This window comes from Apodemus sylvaticus, chromosome 2, assembly GCF_947179515.1.
Source record: "Apodemus sylvaticus chromosome 2, mApoSyl1.1, whole genome shotgun sequence".
In the NCBI taxonomy this organism is placed as follows: domain Eukaryota; kingdom Metazoa; phylum Chordata; class Mammalia; order Rodentia; family Muridae; genus Apodemus; species Apodemus sylvaticus.
The window spans coordinates 5,329,646-5,351,773 of NC_067473.1; the positions used below are offsets into that span (position 1 = coordinate 5,329,646).

The 22,128-nt window shown below is 54.6% G+C and overlaps 1 protein-coding gene across 1 annotated transcript in view; it reads left to right on the top strand.

Moving 5' to 3' along the window:
• Kcnh2 (potassium voltage-gated channel subfamily H member 2) overlaps positions 1–22,128 on the top strand; it is a 31,931-nt gene continuing 9,803 nt past the window's right edge. Inside the window, exons 1-5 of the mRNA XM_052173041.1 lie at positions 1–463; positions 3,090–3,320; positions 18,784–18,948; positions 19,681–20,130; positions 20,658–20,869. Coding sequence (XP_052029001.1) covers positions 388–463; positions 3,090–3,320; positions 18,784–18,948; positions 19,681–20,130; positions 20,658–20,869 — 1,134 coding nt within the window. The 5' untranslated portion in view covers positions 1–387. The remainder of the gene's footprint in view (positions 464–3,089; positions 3,321–18,783; positions 18,949–19,680; positions 20,131–20,657; positions 20,870–22,128) is intronic.

Genomic DNA, 22,128 nt, shown 5'->3' on the forward strand with positions numbered 1-22,128 from the left:
CGCTGCCCGAGCCGCGGGCGCTGGAGCGGCTGTCGGTGCGGCGAAGGCTCGCAGGCGTGAGCCCGGAGCCCGGCGCTCGAGCGGGCGGAGCGCGGCGCGGTGCGGGGACGAGGTGCAGCGGGGCCCGTGGCACCACCAGCCCGGGGCGACAGACAGGTGTGCCGGCGCCGCAGCTCCAGCAGCTTCAGGCCCGGCCCAGGGTCCGGAGCCGGCAGCCGCTAAGCGGAGCGGGGATCCCGCGCCCTCAGTCCAGTTCCGGCCCCGCCCGCACTCAGCTTGGCCGCGGGGTGCGGAGACCACGGCCCGGCCAGGCCACCCGAAGCCTAGTGCTGGGCCGGGCCGGGCCGGGGTGGGTGGGGGCCCGCCCGGCCCGCCCATGGGCTCAGGATGCCGGTGCGGAGGGGCCACGTCGCGCCGCAGAACACCTTCCTCGACACCATCATCCGCAAGTTTGAGGGCCAGAGTGAGTGGGGGAGGGGGCAAGGCGGGGAGGGGGCTTGGGGGGTGGGTCCAGTCCTGCTGAGTGTGGATGGGGGGCGTGCCCGGGCCGTGTGCAGTGCAAAATGTGAGTCAGTAGGGCTGGTGGGCCCTGAGACTTATGCCAGGAGCCGAGGGGGGACAAGGCTTGGTGCCAGGGGGATCAGTAGCATGGGACCAAGGGGCCTAGTATTGCAGCCAGGGGTCAGAGAGTGTGTGTGACACCTGAAATGTGCAGGAAAGGGAGGTGGGATGAGATATGTAGGTGTTTCCAACTCTGAATGCCTGGAGCTGATGGGATTGTGTGTGTGCTGCCGTAAGTCTGTATATTATGACCCAAGCTGTTGGTCCCTAAAAGTACACTGCACGGTCCAGTCTTGGCTGTGTTGTATGTGACAGACTGAAGCAAAGGGTGTCGGATCAGTGGACCAAATCTGCTCTTGAGCGTGTGACAAGTATATGGGCAAATCCCTGTGTCACTCATGAATTTGAGTCTGCATGGGCAGTGGAGAGGCGACTCCAGCAAGTCCCCAAGACTGTGGGCCGGGTGCTGAGAGGCTGCTGTGTACCTGAAGCTGGCCTTGGGGCTAACAGGCTGGCTGTGGACCTCCAGTGTGGTGGGCTTTCCTGCTGTGAATGGTACCCCAAACCCCATTGGGTTGGGGTGATGACAGCTCCCCTTATTCTGACTTGGCAAGGGAGACTTCCAGAAATGTGTCCTAGGCTAGGTGAATGTGTTGGTGTGCCTGTCCTCAAGGCTGCATGTGCCTCAGAGGGTGTGACTACAAAGGGCCCCTGGAGCGGGAGAGTGACATTCCTTGCCCATGACCCTGTGCACACAGGACAACGTGTGCTCTACTGTGTTGGGAGGGAGGGGTCAGTTAAATGGGCAGCATTGTCCCTAGACAGAGAACAGGATGATCCTGAGGGGGTGGTGTAGGCCTGGGGCAGGGGGCAGGCCCTCGGGCTTTCTTTTCCTACCAGTTAGGTAGGCAGGGGCAGAATCTGAGAAGATCTTGGACTGGGTCCTAAAGGCTTGGCTTAAGGCTCCACCTTTGCCACTGACTGCCAGATGACCTTGAGTGACTCTTCCTACTCTAAGCCTCAGTTTCCACATTTGTGAACAAGGTGATAAACTATAGGGCTTTTGAGGTCTCGTCAGGATCTGTATTCTAGGGCTTCAGACAAGGGGTGGGGTAGAGTGGGGCTTGCCTTCAGAGGAACTTGCTCTGTTCTCCTAGTCTGGGAGTGGGGAGAGGAGGTCACCTTTCTCCTGCGGGTGGGTGGTACTCTGGCTTGCCTTAGGCTGAGTGGGGTGGAGGCAGAGTTAGAAGGTCTTTGCATAGGCCAAGAAGCTCTGACCTGGGGTTGATGCTTGCTTGGGAGTTCCAAAAGGCCTTGGGAGCTGACCTAAAGATGACCCAGCTCTCAAAAGTAACTTCTTGGAGGGCAGGGGCAAGATGGCTGAAGTCGGGAGGCCGGAAGCTGGCAGCCTGGCCTTGCTGCAGGGAACCCTGCTGCAGCCAGCCACCTGGGGTTTGCAGGACTGTGCAGGGCTGCAGCCTGAAGACTGCATAGTGAGGAGGGAAGGAGACAGGTTCAACCTCAAAATGGACTGAGTTTCTGAGGTGCCCCGAGGGTGCCCTGACTTGATGTTCATCCACCTGCCTGGCCTTTAGCTCAGGTGTGGAGTGGACCAGCCAGTCTATGTGAAGTGGGTCTGTTGAACTCCCTTTGATGGGGTCACAGAGGATGGCTTCACATCCCTAGAGGACATAATCTTCCCCAGGTTTGGTTTCCACAAGTGGGCCAGCGTCTCGGGCCGGTCTCTGGACTCTAGGGAGTTCCGGGGTGTGAACTGCAGGTAGTTTCCCTTGCTCTGACGACCTTGGACTTGTGCCTGTGACCCCCAGCTGTCCTTCTGCCAGATGAGATTCAAAAGCTGGATTCACTGTAAATGAGCTGCCAGACTGGGGCATTGAGATGAATTTCTCTTGAACCATAAAATGACTACACTAACAGCTTCCTTGCAGGGTTGTCCAGTCTGTAAGTTCGCTCCCTCATCCTCTGGTTTACCTCCGCCTAAGCTTCTGACTGTCTGTGGAGAGGATGCGAAGTCATAGCAGGCCCTGACCGGAGGGAGGGAGTCTAACGGTATTTGAGGGACTGATTTTCTAGGAAGAGTTCCTTATCAAGAGGAAGAAGCCAAAGGAGTTGGTGCAAAGGGGAGGCTGGCCGCCATCTCCAGTCCTTCCCAGGCTCCCTTCCCAGGCTCCCTTTCCAGGCTGTGTTTATCCCTCCGCCGCGGCTGCTGACACGCGTTGCTGACACCCGCCCAGGCCGGCCTTGGCCGCTGGCTCTCTGCCCGGGGAAAGCCACGCAGCCAGCCGGCGGGCCCGGGGCTGTAGGGGGTGTGTCGCGAGGCCGCGCCCGGTGGAGGCACCTGTGTCACTGCACAGATGCGTTCAGCAGGTGTTGGGCACCCCTCCCTGGTGCGGGGGAGTGTCGGACGGTAGTGTGTGGCGAGCGAATGTGGGGAAGGGCCGGGAGCTCCCAAAACAAGTGTCCCCGCTCACGTGCGCCTTCATCCCCGCCCCCCCCCCCCCCCCCAGGCCGCAAGTTCATCATCGCTAACGCCCGCGTAGAGAACTGTGCTGTCATCTACTGCAACGACGGCTTCTGCGAACTGTGCGGCTACTCGCGGGCCGAGGTGATGCAGCGGCCCTGCACCTGCGATTTCCTGCATGGGCCGCGCACGCAGCGCCGCGCCGCCGCGCAGATCGCGCAGGCCCTGCTGGGCGCGGAGGAGCGCAAAGTGGAGATTGCCTTCTACCGGAAAGATGGTAGGCGGGGCCGGGGCGTGGCTGCGGTTAGGGGCCGGGCTTCGAGAGAATGAGCGTGGATGCGGGGTGGGGGGGGGAGCAGTGGGGAGGGGCGGGCAGGGGGGTGGGATCTGTCGTTGCTGGAGGCTGGCGAACGTCGCGGGTCCCTTGGGGGCGGGACCCCCCAGGCGTGTGCGTGGCCCAATGTCTGGGAGTGGGTGTGGCCTTAGTCTCAACTCTGGTGGGTGGGCGTTCCGGATGGCCTTGGAGGTACTAAGGCTAAGGGAGCCTGGCACCTCTCCCTTTACTCCTTGGCGGGTGCCATTATATTGAGCTTGGTAGGCTGACATTTGTTTAAGCTGGGATGGTAGGTGCGTGCGTGGATGGTGGTAATAGGGCGAGATGGGGGCCGGCGCTGGCTCTTAGCCACAGGATTCTAGCTACCTGAATGGCAGCCTGAGCCAGGTGACTTTCTGGAAGAAATGGAGCGCGGGGCAGAAGAATTGTATCTGCTGCCATCTTTTGCCTTCCTCTCTCTGAGTTTGACGACACCTCTTCCCACAACCTCAGTTACCTTTGTCTGGTCTGCAAAACACCCTGCTCCTCCCCTCAACTCCCTCCTTGCCAGGTGTCTCTGCTCAGCCACCACCTCCCAAGCCAGCTGCTCTGAGCTTCCGGAGAGCAAAGTGGAGAGCGGATAAACACACTGGTGGGTGGAGCTGTTCTCTCACTAGGCCTGTGCAGCTGGGTGGGCTCTGCTCTGGGAGGTCAGTGAAATGATGGGGTGGTGGGCTCAGAAGGGGGTCCAGAATATTCATCAATGAGTATTTCATAAGCTTCCTGGAGAACACTCGGAGGGTATGCACGACTAGTAGCTCTTTGCTAGAGAGTTTGTTTGCAAGCTGGGCAGTGGTGGCACAGGCCTTTAATCTCAGCACTTGGGAGGCAGAGGCAGGAGGATTTCTGAGTTCAAAGCTAGCCTGGTCTACAGAATGAGTTCCAGGACAGCCAGGGATATACAGAGAAACCCTGTCTCGAAAAACCAAAAATAAATAAATTTTAAAAAAAGTAAAAGAGAGAGAGAGGGAGGGAGGGAGGAGAGAGAGAGAGTTTGACTGCACAAATTGCAGTTCTGATTTGCTAGCAAGTAGGGGAGAAAGGGGTGGGAAGCTCATTGGGCTGTGTGTCCTTGTGTAATCCTCACAGCATCCCCGTTGTTAGGGTCAACAACATCGAGTCTGGAAAGACCCCAGACTCAGATAGTATGCAAAAGCAAAGAGCGTTTATTCTGCAGAACATCCAGCATGTGGGGTCAACTGTCACCAAAATATTGAAGATTCGAGGGGCTCGTAAGCCCCCTTTTATGCAAGGCTAAGGGAATTTTCTAAAGGGTTAGGTTACCTCTAATATGATTGCTAGGGCCAAATCAGTGGTTAGTACAATTTTGATTGGCTGTTATGTTAGTTTCTCTAGATTTGTTGAAACCTTGAAGAATCTCAGAAACCAGCTCAGTTGTGGCCTTGTTATCTTCTCTAGCCAGGTGTCCCAGGAGATGACTCAGTTTCTGACTTATCCTCCCTAGTCAGGGTTGTCACTGATCAATGACCCCATTGTTGGCTTCCTCTGAGGAGCCCAGTTTGCTTCCTGGGAAATTGATATTTTATTCCCAGGGTTTTTGGACCTCTCAATACTGCCCTTTATCTCCTAAGGATGATGAAACTAAAGCTTAGAGAACCACATTGATTGAAAGCATCAATGCTTGGAGGGGAGTTCATGTCTGTCTGACCAGAGCCATGCCCTGCTGTCCTGCTCTGTGTCATGCATTAACAAGGACACCAGAGAACTAAGGAGTCTGTCTGTGCTTCCCACAAATACAAATTTAAATTTACAAACCACAAGTTTATATGTGCATGTGTACACATAACTACTGGGGTCAGATGTGTTCCGAATCTTCCACCAGCCAAATCGGTTGATTTCCACAATTTTGTTTCAGTGCTTGCTTGGGAACTTGGGCTGCTGGGATTCCTTTTTCCTTCTTCAGAACTGGAGATCAAGGCCAGGGCTGTGTGTGATGGGAGTGAGTGCTACCGTGTGTGTGTGTGTGTGTGTGTGTGTGTGTGTGTTGAGGTCAGAGGACAATTTATGGAGTTGGGTTTCTCCTTCAATCTTTACAGGAGTTCTGGGGATCAGGTGTGTATGGGAAACACCTTTACACCTTTACTTGCTGAGCCTGTGCTTGTGCACTCTCTCCCTCCCTCTCTCTCTCTCCCTCTCCCTCTCCCTCTCCCTCTCCCTCTCCCTCTCCCTCTCCTCTCTCATTTATTATTATTATTTTTTGGCAGGGTCTCACACTATGTGGCTGTAGCTTGCTTTGACTCTGATGTGATCTACCAGCGTCTGTGCTCTAAGTGCTGGGATTCCAGGCGTGCGCCACTGCATCTGGACCTAAGTTTATTTGTTTTGAGACAGTAGCTCACTAAGTTGTCCAGGTTGGCCTTGAATTTACCCCATAACCTAGGTGGGTCTTGAACTTTTCCAGCCTCCGAAGTAGCTGAGATGATAACCCTGCATCACTCGGTTCACAGGGGCTGAATGTCTGAGAAAATGCTTACGTGCAGGGTCTTCCCATCATGAGTACACTCCAGTCTCATGGTGGATACTGTTTGTGTTTGTGGATTTGGCATCAGAGAGGTTGGACTGATTTTGGCTTTGGCAGTAGCAAGGGTGGAGCCTTCTCAAATAGTGTGGGTCTTTTTGGCTCATGCTACCTCCTTCGGGAGAGTTCTGAAAAGGCCGTGTTGTGGAACCTGGGGAATTTCAAGGGCCACCTGACCTAGCCATTTGGGTAGCAGGCGGCGGTGCTGTTATCTGTGGAGGGAATGGGCCTGCGATCCAGGTCCCCGTGCAAGCCTAAACGTGGTGCCTTCTCCAGGTTACTACTCCAAATGGGGCCATGGCCTAGGAAACCTTATGCTGGCTGCCGGCTCCTGCACCTTCTTCTCACCTAGTTTCCATGGGGTTCAGATAACTCCTAGTGGTCAACAGGTTGGCCTAGGACCTCAGCTGCCTGGGGCCCCACTTACCTTGGCATTCTAGGCTGAGGGCAATGGAGAAGACAGATTCTTGAACCTCTCTGTCCCTTGCCTTGTGACAAAAAGTTCCTCATGTCATCTTTGTCACCTGACCTGGGTTGTCTGTGTGTGTGTGTTGACGTGTGGAACACAGATTCAGAGAAGAAATGTGCTAATGCCAATCTCCTGTTTTTTGTCTAAACCTTTTCTAGGGTGTCTGCCTGGGCCAGCCCTGGGGAGTAGGTCCTTGGGCTGTAACTCCAGGGAGGAAGCTGGGCTGGGGAGAAGGAGGGGCCTTTTGCTGGCAGACGCCTCTCGGGACAGCTGTGCTGTGTCGGAGCCTCTAACTCAGCTCTGTGCAGTCTCAGGGTCTGGAGCCAGACAGCCCCATTATTTAGTTGCTGGGGCTGCTGGGAGGTGGGGTAGCTAGACTGGGGCATGTGGGTGGAGGAGGAGACATAGTGTGCCCAGTTCACTGGCCAGATGCTGATGCCCCTTGAGACAGGCCCGGGATCAGAATGGAATTGTGAACAGCAGACCTGTAGTGCAGGTCTGGCAGGATGTGACATTTCTGTGGAGGCACCGCAGACAGCAGGTGCTGGCTGGGTCCACACCTTGCCCTAGCTGCCCGGGTGGGGTGTGTGTGTGGAGGAGGAGCTCTTCCTCGCCCTGGCCCTTCTATTGTCTTTGCTCTTTGTTCCCACCCCCCTGCTGCTCCCCCTCCAGCCTGCTGTGCTCTGCCTGCCTGCTGTGCCCCCTCCTCTTGACAGCTCTTCCTCCCTACTCTCAGGCCTCCCTGCCTTTGTCTCAGACCTGCCTGCCTGCTTCTGTCCCTTCCATTTTTGCCTCCTTCTCCTTTTGTCTGTGTCTTCTGATCCTTCAGCATCCTGGAACCAAATTTTTACTTTTTTATGTCTCCCATATACTGTTTACTCACCCCACGCCCCAGGCCTTTGTCTCAAAGGCTTTATCTGTCTTACCATACCTCCGACTGTCCTGGCCCTGTCTCTCTGTCCCCGCGTCCCCAGGAGCCTGTGTGTGGGTGGAGATGGGGTTGTCTCTAGAGAAGAATCTATTGGCTTCTCCACTCCAGCTGTAGTCCAGTTGCTATGGCAACAAGGTCAGAGGGTCCCCACTGCTACAGCTGATGCTGTGGCTTGGGGGGATGGGTTGGGACCTTCAGTCCGGGCCAGCTCCCCAGTGTGCTGGACCCTGACTCACACCCGGATCTTCCAGGTGCCCAGGCTGGCCCTGGTGGTACCAGCCCCCAACCTCTGGGCATGCCATTGCCCTTTACAACCCAGGCCATTGTTCTGGTCTTCTCTCTTCTCTGCCTTCCCTGTTCACTTAGGTCAGAGGTCCTGCTCTGCCCCTGCTGTGACTCTCTCCAATCAGACACCTCCCCACCCCTACCTCCCAGTCATGTGTCCTCTGAGTAGGTGAAAAGATGCTTTCTCTGAAGGGGGAGGTTTTGAGGGGAAAGGCAGAGGTCAGAGGTCAGTGCCTAGCTGTTTCTGTGCTCTGTTCATGGGAAGCAGCCTTCCTAAAAGAAACCAAGGCCTTAAACTTAGAGCTTTTCCATGTGGCCAAAGCATTGGAGTGCTTATCCCTCAGCCTCCTTTTAACTCTAGACCAGGCTGGCCTTGCTAAAATTAAAGGTGTGTTCCTTTCTGGGAGCACAGACATCCCTGTTTTTCTGGTCAGGATCTGGTATAGTCTGGAGCCTGGGGCAGGTGGTAGCTTCTGGCAGGGCCTTCCTCCAGCTGTCTGTCTGTCTCTCTGTCTCTGCTAAGCGCTTTTCTCCTAGCTTCCCTGTGGTGGGCTGCCCTGGGCTGCTGAAGGCTTCCTGTCCATGAGGATAGAGAGGTGCTGTTTCCTCAGAGGCCCTGGGCCTGGACAGTTTCTGGAGGGTGCCTCCTGCTCCTGTGTGTGGTGTCTCCGAAGCCCCAGAGGAACTATGTAAATATTTGTGCAGAGCTGTCGGTGGAAGCAGAGTTGACAGTGGCTTTGGGCTCTGGGGAGGGGGACTGGAACAACAGGAGGGCTCGCTCCGTGGTGGGAGGTGGGTAAGCTGGGATGGCTTCCTGTGCAGTGAGATCTGAGAGTTCCGAGGCAGCCCTTTCCTTCTTAGCCTTCCTGGGGTGCCAACCTCTGACCCTAGAGAACATTCACTCGCCAGAGATTGGCCTTCCCCTCTAGAACCTGCCGCCCACCTGTGTACAGGCGAGAGCGCAGAGGTACCTGGCCCCTGTGGCTGAGAGGATGAGACGCGACTCTGTGACATGCAGGAGATCTGAGGTACAGTCAGAGAGGAGCCAGAGGGATACTCGGCTAAGTTCCAGCTCAGGAGGGTCCTGGTGGCGGCTGACCGCCCTCGCTGTCCATGAAGGTCTCTAGGCTGTATTCTGTGTTGGGCATTTGTCAGTTGGCCTGGCAGTACCCAGCAGGATGGGCAGCACTCCGCCTTTACCTGTACCTGCCTCGGTTTGGATGAGTTTGCAGGCCTCATCATCCCAGTAGGCTGAGTGGCGTGGTTTTGGTTTTTTTGTCTTTTGTTTTTGTTTTTTGTATCTACATGCTTAGTAGGTTGTCGGAGCTCAATATTTGCATGTTTTTGCTAAATGAATGGATAAGCGGGGCAGTACTGTGTGGCTGAAGCCTTATTCTTGGCATTAGATGACCAGTGGGTGGTTTCTAACTTGATTATGGACTGGGAGGCCTTGGGAAAATCATTTCTTATCTCTGGGCCTTAGTGTCCCATTGTGTGGAAACCTTGGGGTGATAGGATGCTAGGGGCGGGAGAGGGGGTGGAAGGCCAGAGGAGTAGCTCCGTGCCCTCCCGCTCTGCTGAGTGTGGGAGGCCCCATAGCCTCTTCACTCAGAGGGAATGAGGGGAGGCCTGAGAGGGAACAGAGCTTTGGCAAAGCCGGCTGGGAGCTGGAAGCTAGCTCCTGGTAGCACTGTAGCACGTACGACTCAGGTGACTTGACTTTACATTGCAAATGCTGGTCCTTGTAGCCTCTTGTGGATAAAATTTCTTAGTCATTTTCTGGAAGGGAAGCTCTTGCTTGTGTAGGCTAAGGGACACATCTAGCAGGTGGGGACCCAAACTGGACCTCGGGCTCAGTTATCTCTTTCCTAGAACCCTGTATAGGCTGCCTTGCGTAAACTCTACTTTGGGGGTATGGTGAGCTCAGGACGGGAAGCCTGGGTCTCACTGGAATCTGAAGGCTTCAGTGGCGCTCGTTTCTGAAGTGGATCAGATCGCTTGTCCCCTGCGAGGTGGGTGGAGGGCATTCTCCAAACAAGTGCCAACACAGTAGCATGCCATGCAGGGGGCCGCCTGATTACCACTCAGCAGGCAGTACCCCATGGTCCCAGTTCAGACTGCAGGGAGAAAGGTTGTCTGCCCTATGCTGTCTTTTTTCTCCCTCTCCAGGTTCCTATTGGCTCTGCCCCTCAAGTCAGCGAGGCCCTGATACTTAACGCTATTGTTTCTCTCTCATTTTCTTGTCTGCCTTTTCTCTTGATTTCCCATCTCAGTTCTGTGCACTCCTTATGGGCAGCCACTCAAATGCACTCCCCATGAATATGCTTTTCACATATGTTCTTGCAAATGTGTATTTTGCCTGGATGGATGCATATGGATTTAATGTATGCAAATGGTATTGTGCTGTGTATTGTATCCTGGCATCCACAGGAGCGTGACTGTATGGGCAGGTGGGTTGGCTCCCAGTGAGTACCCAGGCTGTGCTTTCCCATCCTGGAGCATGTATCTACCTGGTTTACTTGCTTCTGCTCCAGTGAAGGACTCCAGATACACTCCACCTCTCTGTCACCAGAGATAATGCCACATTGAATATTACCTGACCCAGGCCTTTGCAGCCTCCTGTGAGAGTGTCTGTGGCCTGCATAACCTGGAAGTGAAATTGCTGGATCACAGGAGGTGGGGCTCTTAGCTAACTGCTGCCCTACTGTGCACCTGTAGACTGTCTCCTGAGCGGAGCCTCTCAGGATCTCCTGCCTTTGCCATGCATGGCATCGGCTCCCTTCCTAATGTTCTCCAGTCTTGTGGGCTGCTTCAGCTTGCGTTTCCCTGATGCGTTGTAAGTCAGAGCATCTCTTTCAGGTTTGATAGCCACGTGAGCTTTCTTTCCTGCCAGTGGCATGAGATAAGCTAAGGAAGGGCTTATCTTCCTGTGCGACTGCTCTCTTTTGATCCTGTGACTTTCCAGGGGTTGCTTGTGTACTGTAGAAATACAAATGAGTACAGTATGCATTCTGGATGTCAATTCCTTGTTCAAGTTGTGAAAACCTTTCCTTCTTGCTCTCTGCTTGGTTGATAAAACAGAGCTTCTTAGTTTTGATACAAATGAGTCATTGACTTTTAGTCTTACGCTTGCTTCTGAAGTTCCCCTGGAGACCCTCTCCTATTTAAAGGCTGAGGACCCACAGGTCTGCGTCTCTTTTCCGGCTCCCTGGGCTTACCTTCCTCAGTTGAGTGTTGGATCCACTGAGCCCTCCCTGGATGCAGTGTCAAGTAAGGATCAAGTTTTATTTTTTTCCATGTAAGGAGCCAACTTTCCCAACACATCTAGACTGTTTTTTTCCATCGCTTTGTGGGGCACCTTTAGCGTAGGTTACTTTGCTGTGTAACCATGGATCTGCCTCTGAACACTGCATTCTGCCCCAAATATCTGTCAGTGTGCCCCTCAGGACTGTAAAACAACGATAAACACACAGTGTTTACTTACCATGTCTCAGTAACCGAAAAAGTGAATTCTTCTATTTGTTTTTTTTTAATTTTTAATTTTTTGTTTTTTTCCAGACAAGGTTTCTCTGTGTAGCCCTGGCTGCCCTGGAACTCACTCTGTAGACCAGGCTGGCCTTGAACCCAGAAATCCGCCTGCCTCTGCCTCCCAAGTGCTGGGATTAAAGGCATGTGCCACCACTGCCCAGCTCTCCCCCCCTTTTTTAATTTAAAAAATGATTTGTTTACTTATTTACTAGTTAAAATCATACACTGCGGGTTGGGACTCACATGTATGCAGCTGTCCATGCTTCTGTTGAACTGTGGTAATGCTCCTGTCGCAGCCTCCCAGGGGCTGGGGTAACAGTCATTCCTGGCTGTCCCCCCCGTCTTCTTTTTAGCTTCACCTGTTTTTGTTTTTGAGTCAGTATCGATGTATCCTGGGCTGGCTTGGAGCTCACTATCCTGCTTCTGCCCTCTGCATGTTCAGATAGCAAGTCCGCACCATGTGCCGCCTTCACCAAAGCCTCTGTCATATTAGGTTTGCTTTTAATTCAGAGAATTAGCAGCTTTATAAGTCTTCATTAGATCCTGGGCCATCTCTACAGGCTTCTCATTTCCATATGTTTTATTGTTCTGAGGTTGTGTGTTCTCTTTTCATTTTCTTTTTGAGACAAGGTTTCTCTGTGTAGCCCTGGCTGTCCTGGAACTCACTCTGTAGACCAGGCTGGCCTCGAACTCAGAAATCCGCCTGCCTCTGCCTCCCAGGTGCTGGGATTAAAGGCATGTGCCATATCCCTAGCTACTCTACAGTCATTGTTGTTGAGCGAGAGAATTTGTGGCTGGGGAGATGGCTCAGTGGATGAAGTGCTTGATGAAAAAGCGTGAGGATCTGGGTTTGAATCCTCAGAGCCCACGTATGGGCTGGATGCAGGAACGAGTGACTGTAATCATATGCTACCAGATAAAATGGAAGGTGGGTCAGGGTAATCCTAGGAAGCTCATGGGCCGATAGCCTGGTATGTGCAGAGGTGAAACAAAGCCAAGTGGATATCATGGCACAGGTGCATCCATGCTCACACAGATGTGTGCGCACACACACAGATATGCACAGAGAGAAGGAATCAGTCATGTAACTTGTGTGATCATGCATGTCATGTGATTGTCTGAGGCTAAAAGACAACTTTAGGGAGCTGCTTCTCTTTCTATTGCTTGTTCTGGGAAGCAAACTCAGCTCCTCATGCTTGGCCAGCATGTGCTCTTACTCTCCGAGCCATTTTGCTGGCCCTTCCCTGTTTTCTGAAGCCTCAAACCCTCACTGTGAAGCCAGGGCTGACTTTGAGTGCTGGGGTCACAAGTGTGGGCCACTATGCTGGTGCTGTCTTGTTTTCTGACTCTACTTCCTAATCGTTCGAAGCTGTGTTTTGTGGGCTGATCTTTCTGGTGGAGCTCTTGTCCCCGTTCTTGGTGCTTACCTGGTGACTCTGTGGGTTCTCGACTCTGTACCCAGAAAATAATGCCAGTTTTGTGTTTGTTTGCATCATGGCTGTACACCTCTATTCTTGCATGTGCCATCAGACTTTTCAGGGGAACTTTACTGACAAATGTATTTGCTGTGGGTGTTTCACAGTGTCCTATGGGAGAGTAAGCCATGGGGAATTGTCCTCGAGTTAATTACAGGCAGCTGCGCCTGCTTGAAGGCTGATGGCAGAGCCGTGCTCCGTGCAGCCTCTCCAGGCCCTCCATGTGCTCCTGTTCGGGAGCCAAGGTGGAGGATGGTTACAGGAGCTTGCAGGACCCAGGAAGATGGCAGGGACCAGAGGGTTCATTCTCTAGTGATGGTGATAGCTCTGTGACAGCTGCAAATGCAGGGATCAGGGTCACAGGGAAGGGGCAGAAACGGGCAAGGCTCAGAAATTGTACAACATGCATAGTCCACTTAGGGCCAAGCGCCATCTTGTTTGATATTAACTTGTGACCAAATGTAACATTATGCTGGGAGAAACACCCAAATTTCCATGGTGGTTCTGTTTGTCCACACTCAGAATGGGGAGGGGGCAGTTCTGTACTGAGGGGTCAGTACCCTTGAATCTAGAAGGTGAGAGGTAGAGCCACTGTGTCCACAGTGGCCAAAACTGCAGGTCACCAATTCAGAGATCACCAGCAGACCTTCCAAAGCTAAGTACTGAACACCTGCTATGAAGGCAGTCCCTGTGGTACAGGTCTGGATGCAAGGGCTGGGACTCACCTCACAAGTCAGATTGTGGACATAGCTTCTGCAAAGGGTGCTGTACTGGATGAGTTCCCAGAGGGAAGCTATCCATGTAGCCTGATTCAGGAAACCCTCTACAGAGGGGTCTGGAAGGGATGAGGATGGAGGGAATGGGGGGATTGGCAGCAGGACAGGTGCTGCTGAGGCTGCAGTTGGGGGGGTGGAGGCATCTTTCCCCAGGCCAATGTGACATCATCTTACTTTCTTTTCAGAAAAACATCACCACACACACACACACACACACACACACACACCCGCATACCCCCCCCCACATGTATATTAGTGTATAAATGGTATGAGTGTGTGTGCTGTGGTGTATGTATGTATCGTGGTATGGCAGTGTAGGTCAGAGGACAGCTTGCAGGGGTCAGTTCTCCACCATGTTGGATACCACGGATTAAGCTCAGATGGTCAGCTTGGTGGTAGGTGTCATTCATTACCCACTGCGTTCTCTCAGGGCCTTGGTACACAGAGGGTCTACTCTCACTCACAAGCTAGGAGGTAGCAAGGCCCCATGACCCTGGAGCTCAGCCAGCTCGGCCTTTCCTGGATGGAGATTGTCTTTTGAGGAGTTGTAATGTGAGGTAACCCAAGCATACTGTAGGTTGTTGGTTTTAACAGGAAATTAGATGGCCACAGAGGCCCTGGCCCTACAGAGATTGGCGGCAGGAGGCAAGGTGGTGGAGGACTGAGTCTAGAGGTGATGTTTCTTTTAGACTTGGAGTCTGGCTCGTGGCTTCCCAAATCTGCCTGGCAGGGAGTGCCCCCAGGTCCCTGTATAGCTCAGTTCCTAGATTCAGGACCCTAGGATTGGTCTGTGTTTCTGGTACACATATATACACATGTTCTCACACAGGAACACAGACCCATTGACTGGCTGGCCTGTCAGACTCCCTCATCTTGTCCCTTGAGCCCGCAATGTCCCTGGCCTTTCCTAGCCCCCCTGACTGTCCATGAGAGTGGTGTTAGCGACACGGTGGCCCTTGGCCAGAAGCAGCTCCCGCTGCATCTTCCTGTCGCCACCACCAGGCTAAATATAACCTGACACTGCACAGCCCCGGGCTGCTCCTCCGGAGACAGCCTCTGCCTGGGGGGCGGACAGGGCCAACTGCAGCCTCAGCCTCCCTGCCCTCAGTGTGACTTTGGGCTCATTTTGGCACAGCTCCTCCTGCTTGGAGTTGGGCATGGGAGGCGACCAGGATGAGGGTGCTGGAGGTCACCTTCCCTGCAGGGACCTGCTACTCTGCCTCATTACAGCTCCAGATGCTTCTAGAAGGCCATCTGTCACCTCATCTGGCACCCAGAGCAGAAATCTCTTGTCCCCGTGGTATGCACAGAGAACCTAAGCTCAGAGAGGTGGGTGACCTGTCTGCAGCTACACAGCAAAAGCAAGGGAGAGCAGGGGCTCCTAACAGTGGGGGCAGAACACCTCATTTCCCAGGGCACACCCACTGTGCGCTTTGTTCTGTCTTGCTCTATCTTGTCCAGATGTCAAATTAAGGCCCGGTGGAATCCCTGGCTCAGTCAGACTAGGTACCAGGGCCTTCTTCTTGGTCATGTTGTCCCAGACGCTTCACCTGTGGTGGCATGTTCAATGGTACTATGAGGTAATGGGGAAGCCATGAAGCCTGCTGCTGTACAGCCGAGACCGCGACCTCACCAACTTGCCCAAGGCTGCCCAGGTCATCTGTAGGCCTTCTCCGAACTCTCAGCAGCTGTAACTTTTGCTAAGGCAGGCCTGGGCCGGTGGTGCCCAGAGATGGGGAGTTAGGTTTTGATGTACGGGAAGCACGACTGAGCTGGGTAAGTGTAGACTCCAGGCAGGGTGTGATGCAGCATCGACTCCCAGCAAGCCAGGGTCTGTAGTCTGGACGGGGCTTTTTCTGCTATCAGAATGAGTGAAACCTGCTATGCCAGGGTCCCTTCCACTGCATCCCTACAGTGAGCAGCATGACCTTTGAACTTGCTAGGAGGCTGGCTGGCCTGGGTCATCAAGACCAAAGGCTCTACCAGAGCCTGTAGGTCTGTGGTTACTGGCATGCCCGCCATCCTCTTTATTTCTATTCAAAGACGGGCTTAGGCTGGGCAGGGAGGCCCCACTACCCAAATGGCGGCTCTAGAGCCTGGCTGGTGCTGGGGGAGGTATCAGGGTGTGCTTTGCTATTCGCCACTTAAATCGGACTGTCCTGAGGGCAACTGCAAAGGCTCGTCTTTCTTCAGGGTGTGTAGGGCTCTCTTCGTGGGCCGGGCTGTCATAAACTGTCATTTCATCCAGACTTTGGCCCAGTGAGTAGGTGTGATCAATGTCATGTGACAGATAAGCATTCTGTAAGGCGACTCTCCCGTCCATTGTGCCATATCTTTCTTGAGAAAGAGAATGGTGCTCCCTGATGTCCCCTTCAGTGTCCCCTCCACCCCCACCCCGTCCCAGCCGTCTGATCTGGAGTGCTCCAAGAACTGTCTGTCTCTCGAACGTGGACAGTGCCTGCCACAGAGTGGTGCTGGGTGGAACTGCAGCCTTGGCCAGCTCTGGCCCCAGGGCCCTCTGCCAGGCTGCCTCCTCCTTACACGAGCTGGACCACTAGTGGGATCACAGGGCGAGTGGGAAGGGGGGAGGAATGGCGTGGTGTCTAGGGAGAGACCGGGCAGCGGGCAGTGTTCCAGGCTCCCTGGGGCGGCTCGGTCACTTGTTCACAACCTTTCTTCTCATCTGGAAAGCTGACCACAGGCTATTTGTCTTGTGCTAGCATCCCTGGGCCCTGCCTGCATCCTGGCTGTCCTTCCCTTACCCCCAGAAACCCCCTCCACACTTCTAGCCAAAGAGCTGGGATTGGTGACCTGGAAGGTCACAGAAGACTCTGCCAAGTTGGCGCGTGAGATGGTCCCTCTAAAGCTGAGCCTGCCTGGCCTGCAGCGGTCGTTGTTGCCATGCATGGTACTGCAATCTATTTCCATCAGTGATCACATGGGGCAGGGGGGCGGCGGGGGGGGGGGACAGGTCACATCTCGGAACAACCAGGCCTTTGACAGGATATTTGAAAAGAAAAATTCTTTAAATGCTAGCAAAGGGGGAGTGTCAGCCTTCTGTGTCTGTGTATCTGGAAGTGGGAAACAGGCTTGTCCTGTGAGAGGGGTGCATCTTGAAGCTTCTCTTGGAGAGAATTAAAAACAACTATTTTCAGATGCAGGGACCTAGGGTCACTGTCTGAGCTGCCAAGGCCTGACGTAGCTATCTGAGATGCAGGGTCCTGGGCCGTGTGGTTTCTCTTCCTGAGGAGCCTGCGCTGAATGGATAGAATGCTGAGGACACCAGGTCAGGCTTTCTTGGCCCCTTTCAGGGACAGAGTCCCTAAGTCATCCGGAAGAGCCAGAGTCATCTTGGGTCTAGACTCCAGTTTCTTTGACACATGTCCCAGTGAGCATAGAGGCTTGGGGCCTGGATTTCTGGGGCTCTTGGGGGTAGGTGCTGGGGTCTCTCTGGCCTTGGTCTCCTGCTCTCCTGCCCCTCTGTAGTCCTGAGGAGGCCAGTTCCTGCTCAGGCCGTTGCTGGCCATCACCATATTAGGGCATAAACTGCAGGCTGTCTGTCTGGGTGCCAAACGGCCTCCAGCTGGGCCCAGGCACCCCCACCCCCACCCCACACAGCTTCAACACCACAGCTGTGTGTCAGAGGCCGGAGGTCAGGGCCCTTGGGTAGGGGCCGGAGGGCCCTGGCTATGGTGAGTGCATGGGTAGCGGGTAGCTCCTGACTGGCTCCTCCTGGGCCTTGCCTGTCTGTCTGAGTGGCTTAGAGGCTCTCGTTTGACCGGGGAACCCACAGCTGCTGGAATCACTTGTCCGCTGTGGTCTCAGTCCCCTACCAGCATGTCTGCACTAGGGTTGGCCAGTGTCTCCATGAGCCCCGCCTTTCACGGCCAGCTGGCTTAGCCACAGCTTGCCCTCTTCTGTGCCGTTAGTGCTCACCCACTCAGGCCTGGCTGACAGGTATCAAGTGAGCTCCAGGTTCCATTCTTCCCTTGACTCCAGTCACCACCTCTCCTGAACAGCCAGGCCAGGGATCAGGGCAAGGGGAGGGGCAGAGGCAGGGAGGTGAACCTAGGAGCTCCAGGCCCTGAAGGTAAGTGGAAGGCCAAGGCTGGCTGTTAGGGCTCTCCTGAGACCATGTGGCTTCTCACCTCTTTCCCAGCCTCCTCCTGATTTCCTTTTCCATGTCACTATTGCTGTACTACCGACACCATGGCCTGTCACCAGCTTCCAAGGTGCATTAGTTAGTCCAGGTGTTGGGCTGTTCAGAAAGAATGTGACTTCCAGGAGGCCGAGAAGTCCGATGAGTAATGGACGATGGTGGCAACCTGCCTGGCTGCCTGAGGACCAGGATGTCACTGTGCCCTTCTGATTCATCGAGGAGAACTTCTTGCAGGCAGGACCCTGAGCTTGGTCCTGGCAGGAGCACTCACTGTGACTCTACCTCAGTTCAGAAATCAACATGGAGGGCATTGGACTGTGTGTTCCTCAGAGAGCCCGAGGGAACTGGTGGGATGATTTGGCCTGCTCCAAGGACTCTGGGGGATGGAGAGAAGGAGTCAAGAATAAGGAGGACAAAGAAAAACCTCATGGCAGTGATCCTCGGGCTCTGGTGAGGGATCAGAGCTCTTGGTTTCTGCCAGGTCTTAGTCCACTACTTCCATGGCATAGGAGACCATGTGCTTGGATACTGTGGCAGTCCCAAAATGCTGTAAAGTTTTGAAACTCTTGATTTCAAGTTGCATACTTGTGGATCCACACAATGCCTGGAGACTAAAGAGAAGAGAGACAAGATGGATACAGTATCCAGTTGTCTATAGTGCCCATATGCCAGGCCCTGCAGCATATAAAACAGATACAATATCCACTAATCTTTAGTGTCCATATACACATACAAGTGTGGAATTAATGAATCTTTGCAACTCCTGGGAGAATGGCTACCATTCCATTGATAGGTGAGGAAAACAAGGCACAGGGTATTGAACAGCTTTAGCGCTGGGGCTGGAGCAGGAGATGTTGGACTTTATAAAGCATGGGGAGTGTCCTTGAAGGAGGGAAAAGATGGGGATACCAATGAGAACACGGACGAAGAAAGTCTCACAAGCTGGAGAAAGATGGTGAGGAGGAGAAACAGGGAAAGAAGGCTGAGAGACGCCATGGGCCGTGAGGGAGGAGGTGCCGACTGGCTGGCAGTCTGGCACAGCCAGCTGCAGGGTCAGGAATTGCAGATGTAGGCTATTGGGGTGTGGTAGAAGTCGATGGGCCCTTTTGGGTTCAGAGGTCCATCCTTCCTGGTCATTTTGTGTCATGCACACTTGGGGAGGAGGATCTGGAGTCACCATGGCCCATGCCTTTCCTACTCTGCAGGGAGCTGCTTCCTGTGTCTGGTGGATGTGGTACCCGTGAAGAATGAGGATGGGGCTGTCATCATGTTCATCCTCAACTTTGAAGTAGTGATGGAGAAGGACATGGTAGGGTCCCCGGCTCATGACACCAACCACAGGGGTCCCTCTACCGGCTGGCTAGCTTCTGGTAAGTGCAGCCAAACTCTCGAGTCAGCTCAGGAGTACACAAAATGAGGTCTCGTCTCTCTGAGTCTCATGCTTGTGTGAGGGTGCAAGGAACAGCAAGGAATGACCTGGTCAGTCTGCCTAGACCAGGATGGAGAAACATGCATGCAGCAGCGGGGCTCAGCCTCGCAGGTTCTTCAGGCACAGCATGTTTCCAGCCTTGCCTCCTGGATCCCCACGCAGCACACTGGAGAAATGATAGGTGCTTGCTTAAGCAGCACTAGGCAGCAGCTCGCTAGAGAGCTCTGTCTCCGGGGCTCAGCTCTGCTGGGGTCTGGCCAAGTCCTGAGAGTGGAGGCTAACGGGAGAGAGGATGGGCAGCCATGTTGGCCTTGGCTGTAAGCAGGAGCTTCAGCCTCTCCCCTGGCTGGCCCAATGGCTCAGCTCCTCTGCATTCCCCCAAACCAGCCCTATGGATGCCAGCTGCTGGGTGACAGGGTCCCCATTTACTGTGTGACCTTAGTGACCTCCACAAAGCATGGCTCAGTCTCTGCATGTGTTACCCTCTCAACCAGTGCAGTTGTGGAATCATGGAGAACCATGGCATCTGGGGTGTGGACGACTGGTTTTAGATAGAATTGCCTGGGTTTGGGGAATCAAGTACTGTGCATGGGGTGGGGTGAGGGCCTTCCACTATTAGGGACCCAGTTCTTTTTGGTCACCCCATACACCACAGGCCACCCTTTCCCCACAGGCCGGGCCAAGACCTTCCGCCTGAAGCTGCCTGCCTTGTTGGCACTGACTGCCAGGGAATCATCTGTGCGGACAGGAAGCATGGGCAGTGCTGGAGCCCCCGGGGCAGTGGTGGTAGATGTGGACTTGACGCCGGCAGCACCCAGCAGTGAGTCCCTGGCCTTGGATGAGGTTTCTGCCATGGACAACCATGTGGCAGGGCTTGGGCCTGCAGAAGAGAGACGTGCACTGGTGGGCCCAGGGTCTGCTTCACCAGTAGCCAGCATCCGAGGGCCTCACCCATCGCCGCGAGCTCAGAGCCTTAACCCTGATGCCTCGGGTTCCAGCTGTAGCCTGGCCCGGACACGCTCCCGTGAGAGCTGCGCTAGCGTGCGCCGGGCATCTTCCGCGGATGACATCGAGGCAATGCGGGCCGGGGCGCTGCCCCCTCCGCCCCGACACGCTAGCACAGGTGAGGGCATAGGCCTGGGATCCCTACCCCAGCCCCTCGCCTCCTGCCTGTCTGCCATGCCTGCACCGCCCCAGGCCCGTCATTTCCTCTCTGCCTCCTTCCTCTTAGGTGCCTGGGAGTCTGGGAGATGGAAATCCCATTAAGTAGTTATTTAATCTCATTAAGTGGCCTTTTACTCTATTAAATGTCCACTCCTCCCATTACATTCTTCTACTCACAGAGTCCTTGCTGTCCCAGGACATCCTGGAACAGGGTTAGCCATGGAACTAGAAAGAGACAAGAGAGATTTGGAGGCTCCTAAATCTATCTGATTTCTATTCCTTTCCCCTGCCTTCTTCTTATGGTAGCATGTCTCCTTAAAACCCAGTGAGGTCTGGCCCTTGCTTGTTTTCATGGGCCTTCTGTGCTACCTCTTGCTTGTTATCCTACCCCCTTGGTCCTTGTCATTGTAGTATTTTTGCCAATGGCCTGGCTTCCCATCATCCTCTGGCCCGTCCACCTGACCAGGCTCTGTGTCTCCATCCCAGGGGCCATGCACCCCCTGCGCAGCGGCCTGCTTAACTCCACCTCAGACTCTGACCTTGTGCGCTACCGAACCATTAGCAAGATACCCCAAATCACGCTCAACTTTGTGGACCTCAAAGGCGACCCTTTCCTGGCCTCACCCACCAGTGACCGGGAAATTATAGCGCCCAAGATAAAAGAGCGGACCCACAATGTCACGGAGAAGGTCACCCAGGTAGGTATTCAAGGTGCTGTCTGCTCACTGGGGAGGAGGGGCAAGGTTGTGATCAAAGTTGGGGGTTAGGGGGCTAATCTGTGAGGGAAGCTGTGGGGGCTGGTGAGGAACATGCCCAGGGTTGGGCTACAAGAAGGGGCTTTGAAATGAGAAGGCTTGTGGAGAGCGAGGTCACTGGAGAGGGAGGGAGGGAGGGAGGAGGCTCTCAGGTTGGGCGGGTGTGGGTGACCAATAGATAGGGCATGAGGCTCCCTGGGACAGGGCGGAGGTGAGGGCTTGAAGCAGAGACCCTGGGAAGGCCCTGGTGAGTGAGAGATGGCAGCTAGAGGGATGAGAAGGATGCATCTGAGGGGTCACTGGGGCAACAGGAGGGGTTTCAGTTAGAAAGGACCGCACAAATTAGGGTCAGGATGGTCTTGATTCTTTTAGGCCAGGGCGGTCTACCAGATGGCCTGGGGTATCTGCCATGTCCACCTAGTGTGGAGAGTGGGATTTCCTTCTTGTGGGATGGGGAGCACTGGTAGTGGGTATAAAGCTATCAAGGGATCAGAGAAGAATACCAGCTTTTGATTTCTGTAGCCCTGTTTCTGGGCTCCTCTGGTCGTGTCCCTCCTAGCAGTGGTGACTTACAAGACCACTGCCTACTGAGCCATAGCTGCTTCCCATGTTGGCAGTGCTGAGGTCTTAGCAGTGAGAATCCCTGGAGAAGAGGGGCCTGTTGTTCTAAGCTGCCCCCGTAGCAGCTGCCCTGGGAGGGAGCTGCCCCGCTCCGGGCTCCCTTGGCCTGCCTTCTGGCCATGCCCCCGTGCTGCTGGCTCTCTGGGTTCCAGCTGCCTCTTTGCATTGCCTCCAGAACATGCCTCCTCGCTCGCCCTGAAGCCTTTATCTGTTTCACTCTTCTCCCTCCCGGGGTCCTACCTATCTCTTCCCACCTGGGCATCTGGGTCTACCCTGTTCCTGGACCCAAAGTGCGTATGCCTTCTTTGTGTGAGTCTCTCTGCCTGTTCGTTTGTGGACTGCCTGTGGTGCCCCTGCCAGTCACCTGGCGTCTCTCCATCTCTGGGTGTCTCTGCCTGACTCTGGCTGGCTCAGCACTGGACTGGCGGGGCGGGGGTGTTGGGGAGACCATTAATCTGCGGTGACAGGCCAGGCTGCCGGGTGGAGGGGGAGGGGCTAGGGCTGCGGGAGCGGCTGCAGCAGGAGCCTAGAGCGGGTTGCAAGGGAGGGGGCCGCTGGCCGGGCACGGGGCAGAGGGAGGG